This window comes from Nanorana parkeri, unplaced genomic scaffold (assembly GCF_000935625.1).
Source record: "Nanorana parkeri isolate BGI_ZX_2015 unplaced genomic scaffold, ASM93562v1 scaffold545, whole genome shotgun sequence".
Classification (NCBI taxonomy): domain Eukaryota; kingdom Metazoa; phylum Chordata; class Amphibia; order Anura; family Dicroglossidae; genus Nanorana; species Nanorana parkeri.
The window spans coordinates 742,767-750,619 of NW_017306813.1; the positions used below are offsets into that span (position 1 = coordinate 742,767).

Consider the following 7,853-nt stretch of genomic DNA (forward strand, 5'->3'; position numbering starts at 1 on the left):
AATCCATGTTCTGATGACAGTTCAAAAAACAAATCCATACGGGAGACCCACGGAGACAGAGCGACCCCTGTACACAGAACACGGTCAATCGCACGTGACTCACGAACTGCTGAATATGAGATTACTGAGCGAAGATGACCATTGCAAGCCGGTCATGGGGGGTGACGCCAGGAATGAGTAATGCAACATGTGCTACTGTCAGTCATCTACAGCATGCCTGCGTGACTGACACACACGCACAAACACCACCGACTTTAGGCATTGGGTTTAATTCACGGAGGTAAAACTCCGGGATAAAGATACTGATAATAGAAAAAGTGAGTTATTGCCGGCGGAGTCCAATGACAGTTGAAAATGACAGTCACATGACCGGAAAAAATAAAGATGCGTATTAAAGATTTGTGAATTGTGCTGGCTATCGCAATATGAAAATGTTAGTTCTCCCAAGCTCGGCTCCAGGACTTCTCCAGAGCCTCTCCCTTCCTGTGGAACTCCCTACCCCAACCTATCCGGCTATCTTCTAATCTGTCCGCCTTTCGGCGATCCCTGAAAACTCATCTCTTCATGGCAGTCTATGCCTCCTCCTCCATCTGCTCCTTCAGTCAGCTCATCCCTCACAATTATTACCTTCTGTATCACTTGCCCCTCCTGGTAGATTGTAAGCCCTCACAAGCAGGGCCCTCTAATCCTTTTGTGTGGTATTGTATTGTCTTGTCTTCCCTTATATTGTGAAGAGCTGTGCAGACTGTGGGCGCTATATACATCGTATATTATAAAAATATTATAGTTTGCAATAATCCCCCAGCAACCAATCAGAAGTCACCTTTTCCTGACCGGCATTGACTTTGAATACTTTCACTGCAATCTACAAAGCCTTATGGAACGAGGAACAGAAACACAGCTCTGTAGCATGATGCAATCCTCTGCAAACAGGCCGAGTCCACACGGAACATGGCTTCCCAGTCTGAACACATCAAATCACAATAAATCTACTGCCTGCTGACCCAAATTGCTACAATCCTATAGATACTAGTAGCCTCGGACCGGGGGAGACGCATTAATATGGAATACAGGGGCCGATCTGCTCTGTACTGTAAAGCTGGACATACACTGCGCACATTTCTGTGTATGTCGGATAGTGCAGCTCCGGGTTTCAGCTGGCCTGATACACGTACACAGCACATACAGAACTCAAAATCCGGAGTGTCCGGGTGAATCTTGGACAGGTGGCAACTCTTGGGGGGTGGAGGACACAGGCCCCCTCCAGGCTGTGGGCCCTCGGGCAGTGCCAAGACCAATCCCTGAAAGACAACCCCCTATAATTCCCCCTCCACCAAACTTTACACTTGGCACAATGCTGTCAGGCAAGTACCGTTCTCCTGGCATCCGCCAAATCCAGACACGTCCATCGGATTGCCAGACAGAGAAGCGTGATTGGTCCCTCCAGAGAACACGTCTCCACTTCTCTAGAGTCCAGTGGCGGCGTGTTTTACACCACGGCATCCCACGCTTTGCATTGCACTTGATGATGTAAGGCTTGGATGCAGCTGCTCGGCCATGGAAACCCATTCCATGAAGCTCTCTACGCACTGTTGTTGTGCCAATCTGAAGGCCACACGAAGTTTGGAGGTCTGTAGCTATTGACTCCTACAGACAGTTGGCGACTTCCGCGCACTGTGCGCTTCAGCATGCGCTGATCCCGCTCTGTCATTTTACGTGGCCTACCACTTCCTGGCTGAGTTGCTGTTGCCAGTTGCTTCCACTTTGTTATAATACCAGTAACAGGTGACCGCGGAATATTTAGTAGCGAGGAAATGTCACGGATGGACTTGTTGCACAGGTGGCAACCTATCATGGTACCATGCTTGTAGTCACTGAGCTCCTGAGAGCGACCCATTCTTTCACAAATGTTTCTAGAACCGTCTGCATGCCGAGGTGCGTGATTTTATACATCTGTGACCATGGAGGTGATTGGAACACCTGAATCCAATGATTTGGAGGGGTGCCCCAATACTTTCGGCAATATAATATATATATATACACTGAGTGGCCAGATTATTATGACCACCCCATCAGTACTTCGTTGGGCCACCTTTTGCCTTCAATACTGCGGCGATTCTTCTTGGCATTGACTCCACGAGATGTTGAAAGGTGATGCGAGGAATCTGACACCATGCCTGATGAATAGCACTGTCCAGTTCTGTGAGATTTGATGGTTGTGGAACCAGCTGCCTGATGGCTCTTTCAACTTCGTCCCACAAATGCTCAATTGGATTGAGATCTGGTGATTGTGGGGGCCACCTAAGCAAGGTAAAGTCTCCCTCATGTTCTTGAAACCACTCCTGCACAATACGAGCACCGTGGCATGGCGCATTGTCTTGTTGGAAGAAGCCATCTCCATTGGGATACGCCATCAACATGATAGGATGAACTTGATCAGCAACGATACTTTGGTATGTTGTGCTATTCAGACGTTGTTCCACATGAATTAAAGGGCCCAAATCATGCCAGGAAAACATGCCCCAAACCATAACACTGCCCCCACCAGCTTGAAGGGTTGTACTCATGCATGTGGGGTGCATGTTTTCATGCTGTTTCTGCCAAATTCTCACTCTGCCATCTGCATGATGCAACTGGAAACGTGATCCATCGGACCACATGACTTTTTTCCAATGCTCGACTGCCCAATCCTTGTGTTCCTGTGCGAATTGGAGACGTTTTATCTTGTTACCTGCAGATAGCAAAGGTGTTGGAACAGGCCTTCGGCTTCCATATCCCATACGATGCAGTGTACGGCGAACAGTGCGTTCAGAGATCATTTGAGAGGATCCCTGATTAAGATCTGCAGTCATTTGATGCACTGTTACCCTTCTGTTGTCTTGTACCAGTCTTGCCACTCTCCGTTCTGCCCTAACATTGACTAGTCGCTGACGGCCACAATTCCCATGTTCAGACCCAGATTTTCGGCTGACAGTCCGATCTTCAAACACTTTAACAACAGCAGCTCTTGGACATTTAACGAATTCTGCTGTTTTGCTGATACTCGCTCCATGGCTCCGAGCGCCAACAATCATCCCACGTTCAAAGGCTGTTAAATCGCGTTGTTTCCCCGTATCTTCAGAAAACAAATCACTTCTACTGTCGTGTTAAACAACCTGCTTCCTATTTATAATGGTCTGGCCCTCTAGCAACTTCAGCACGAAATTATAGCTAATTTGCCTACAAACGTCACGTGGTCATAATAATCTGGACACTCAGTGTATGGTGAACAAAGGAACACACACCTCGCACCTCCACCAGGATCAGGAAGAAATGATCTCTGACGGTTAAACAAAAAAAAAAAAGATCGCCACAAAAGGGAGAGGGAAGACTTACGGTGGGGAGCGCCACAGAAGGTACATGACACAGATTCCAACATAATGCGGCCTTAGCGGCAGGACCCCGGGCAGACCCCGTCCGCCTGCAATTGTGACATCCTGTGTCCGGGGCTCAGCTGGCCTGAAAATCTGACACAGGATTCCAAACCCGGACAGGTGGCAACCTTAGTGTCACATCCAGGTTTCCCCAATAGTTGTCACCCCGTCACATCCAGGTTTCCCCAATAGTTGTCACCCCGTCACATCCAGGTTTCCCCAATAGTTGTCACCCCGTCACATCCAGGTTTCCCCAATAGTTGTCACCCTTTCACATCCAGGTTTCCCCAATAGTTGTCAACCTTTCACATCCAGGTTTCCCCAATAGTTGTCACCCTGTCACATCCAGGTTTCCCCAATAGTTGTCACCCTGTCACATCCAGGTCTCCCAATAGTTGTCACCCTGTCACATCCAGGTTTCCCCAATAGTTGTCACCCTGTCACATCCAGGTCTCCCAATAGTTCTGCAATGCCTGGTGCACTACAAGTGCCATCACCCCCTGCCGTGTCACCCTTCCACCCACACTCCCCGCCCCTGAATGGGGTGACAATGACCCCCTCTTACCCTTTGTTATCCTCCTTAGTCATGGCGATAGCAGCTGGACACCGAGAGCCCAAAAACCGTCTTCTTCCGACAGCAACGTGCACAGGAGAGGAAAAGGGGGAAGGAATTCGCAGCAGCACACTACAGCTTATGAGTGGCGTGCAACCGCAAAACCTCCGGCCGGTAACAGAGTTAAGATGGTCGGGTTCCGGGAAGAATGATTACAGGGGAGAGCAATTAGTGGGAAGAGCACACTTCTGGCCATAGGTCATGGAAAGAACTGCTATTTTACTATATATATATATTCTCTTGCTGCATCCTTCATCAGACCAGTAGGCAAACTTGGCACGCTATCTGTGAAGACACTACAAATCCCATCATGCATCTGTCTCTGGAAGTCATATCGGTGCCTCTCAGAGTCTTGCAAAGCCTCATGGGACTTGCAGTTTCACCAAACCCGGAGGGCCAAGTTTGCCTACCCTTGCTGTAATGAATTTCTTGATGTTGCTTGTTACTGCTTCTAATTTAGGCTTCGGCTACAAGAGAGACTTCATAGCTGCTTGCTTAAAATGTATGGAAATCAAACCTTTTATTTTTTTAATTTTGGAAAGAGCAGCGGGGGTTAAAAACCTGCTAAGGGCCTGTTCACATGATATCAGGTCCTGATTAGGTGCGGATCTGCAGACGCGGTGCTACTGATGCAGTGCGTTTTGGCCGCGTTTTTGATGCGTTCCAGTTTTTTTAATTTTATTTTGTTGCTGGAGTGGGGCTGTCAGTATGTTAGCTGCAGTGCAGTGCGTTTTTGACGCGTTTTGCATTTCTGGACCGTTTCCTGACCGTACAAAATGTGACATGCAGTATTTTTTCTGTCGTAACCTGAACGGACTGCGCACCTGAGAACTGTAGCCCATAACACACATAGGATACATTGGGATGCATTTTTAGTGCAGGAGCGTACGGATCAGGTCAGCACAGAAAACGGACGCCGTGTGAACAGGCCCTTAAACAGACACACTTCAGCCTTCCAGGTGTTATGGAACTCCAAATCCCATGAGACATTGCAAGATTCTCACAGTCATAGGCATGACTTCCAGAGACAGATGCATCATGGGGTTTGTAGTTTCTTAAGGTTTAGTTATGGCGGCTGACCATCACATGTGGGCGTTCCCGAGTGTGGTCTGCATGCGAATGCAGCCTGGCTAGGTCCACCCACTCTTCCAGACTTACACTCACCTATTAAGGCCTCGTTCACACCTGACCGTTTTGTAGGGCGTTCTACGCTCGACGAATGCTCTACAAAACGGTCAAAAATATAAATTGCATTGTAGTCAATGCCCTCGTTCCCACCTTGCCGTATTTCCGCCCGTCCCTAACGCCCTACAAAACGGCCCACGCCTGAAAAGGTCCCGGGACTACTTTGGGCCGTTTTGTAGGGCGTTTTCCATTGGGATACAGCCAAGTAGCCTTTGGAATCGCGCGACGGTCGCGCAACTTTTTTTACCGCGAATCGCGGTAAAAAAACGCGCGTCGGTCGCGCGACAGACGCGCATATTACAATACGCCTAGGTGTGAATGGGGGCTAAGTCATTTTGATATTTGCATAACTCCTCCCAAGAGTCGGCCCACTGCTTGCATCAGAGCTGAGGGCTCTTGAGTGGAGTCAGGGCTGTAGATACCATGGGGCGAGTGAGGCACTCGCCTCAGGCGCAGCTGAGAGGGGGCGTAGCCAGGGCCAGCCTGGCTGCGCCCCGTGGCACCTGTTGCCATGGCGAGCACAGGGCGCCATTGGCAACAGGGGCGCAAGACGTCCAACACAGCTTCTCACTGAAGCAGGGCGCTGTGATGTTTTCAGGAAGCTATGTACAGCACACTTGTTGGCCCCTCCCACCACCTATGATCTGCCTGCATTGCAAAGAGAAGCACAGAGACCCGGTGATGATGTCATTGGCTCTAAAATAAGTTATGTAATAAAAATGGATTTAAAAAAAAAATTTGAATCAGTATTTTGATCAGGGGGAGGAGCCTCGGAATGCAATATATAATCAGATTATATATTGCATTCCGGGGCTCCTGCCCCTATATTTGTAAACGCTGCGTCATGAAATGTATTTGTGCGCCATAGCTGATTAGTAATAGAAGTGAGGATAACCCATCAGCATTCATTACAGGCGCACTTGTGCTACCGTACTCTGCGAGGCGCCATGATGTATCCTCACGGACGCCCCCGGGGGAACATTCGGCCCGCGGTTACCGCTGTAAAAATGTGCAAAACGCGGCCGTTTATAAGACGCGTAATCCTTCATCAAAGCGCGGCGCCGTGACCGTGTAACACAAACCGTCCCATCAAAAACCTGAGGCGCTGTCATGGCATCCCACCGTCGGGGCCCCGGGCTCCATGTGAGAAAGTCATTAACATTCCAGCAGCAGATGGGAAATGCGGGAGAGAGAGAGGTTTGCGAGGGCGCCAATTATCAATGGATTCCGCTTCCCAGGATCGTTGCGGAGGGACGGAGAGGCCGGAGGATTACGAATAGACCAGTCTGACCGCACATGAACCGCACTGTAAAGGACACACGCTGTGACCACACAGCCATCCCTCACCCCTCACAACTTTTAGGTCAGCATGGAGCGTCAGAGACTTTTCATCTTCTGTGGGGTGATTGTGCATCGTTTATGTAGTAATTAGGGGACCAATAACCCTTAAAACAGCAACTCCGGCCTTCCAGCTATGGTGAAACTACAAATCCCAGCACGCATCGGCCTCTGGGAGTCATGCCTGTGGCTGTCAGAGTCTTGCAATGCCTCATGGGATTTGTAGTTCCATCACAGCTGGAGGGCTGGAGTTTGCCCACCTCTGTATCTATAGTCAAAAAGTAAACATGTATTTGTATATTGAATTACTTCTAATAACCGGGTGGGCAACTCCGGCCCTTCACCTGTTGTGGAACTACAAGTCCCATGGGGCATTGCAAGACTAAAAGTTAGGTCCCGTTCATACCAGGGCATTTCAGTCGCTCTATGGGGATCGTTCATGCAAGCGCATGGATCTGCGCAACCCGAAACGCCTGCCACCCAAAATGCTCCCTCAGCTACTTTTGTCGCGCTGCTCAGTGTGTTTTCCATATAGATTTCAATGGAAACATGCTGATCAGTGCGTTTTTGGGCGAATTTAATTGCGTTTCAGCGCTGAAAAACGACAAAAAATGCCCCTTCACAAATCGTGCTGAAACGCTGCCGCCCTGGTATGAATGAGATCATCACAGGTTGCTAGGAGCTCTTTGCAACCTGATTTGTAGTTAAAGCACAGCTGGTGGGCCGGAGTTTCCCACCCCTGGGCAAGAAGGTCGTAGTGACATGATTTTACTTAGCCCTATGAATATGCACTTCCTTGTGTCGCCACGGTCATACAGCCTGCCTTCTGAACAATGTAACATTATCATTGCTTGCTGGGAGCAATGCATGATGGGCAATGTAGTTTTGAGAAACCGAGATTGCATTAGGATATGGGTCCTCCATGCGGTGACATAATTGTTTTATCTTCTGATGATTTTGCCAGTTTTTGGGGCGACTATAGAAGGATCCAGTAATGATGGTTATTTTTTTGCCATCTCTCCTTTGAAGATACTTCCCGGCCTCTCTTTTCCTTTCTGTATTTGACAAACGGCTCTTTATTAGCTGATAAAGAACTCATTACTGTCTTTGTTGTTTTTGTTGGTTTCCCTCCATTTCTTGGCCCCAATCGGCACTCCGTTGTGAGAATTGATAGAGCTCCTCCCCGAACGTTTACTCAGCGTCAGTCTGTTCACAGGTTCATCCGGGGCCGCCACTTGCATATGTGTGTTGATGGCTTCCACCGTGTCAAATCGGAGCTGTGCCCCGGCCAAGTGCTTGTGTTG

At 48.9% G+C, this 7,853-nt stretch overlaps 1 protein-coding gene across 1 annotated transcript in view; it reads right to left on the reverse strand.

Moving 5' to 3' along the window:
* The window catches only part of DARS (aspartyl-tRNA synthetase), a 94,937-nt gene extending 90,842 nt beyond the window's left edge, over nt 1-4,095 (reverse strand). Inside the window, exon 1 of the mRNA XM_018561809.1 lies at nt 3,979-4,095. Coding sequence (XP_018417311.1) covers nt 3,979-4,001 — 23 coding nt within the window. The 5' untranslated portion in view covers nt 4,002-4,095. The remainder of the gene's footprint in view (nt 1-3,978) is intronic.
* Nucleotides 4,096-7,853: the final 3,758 nt, after the last annotated feature.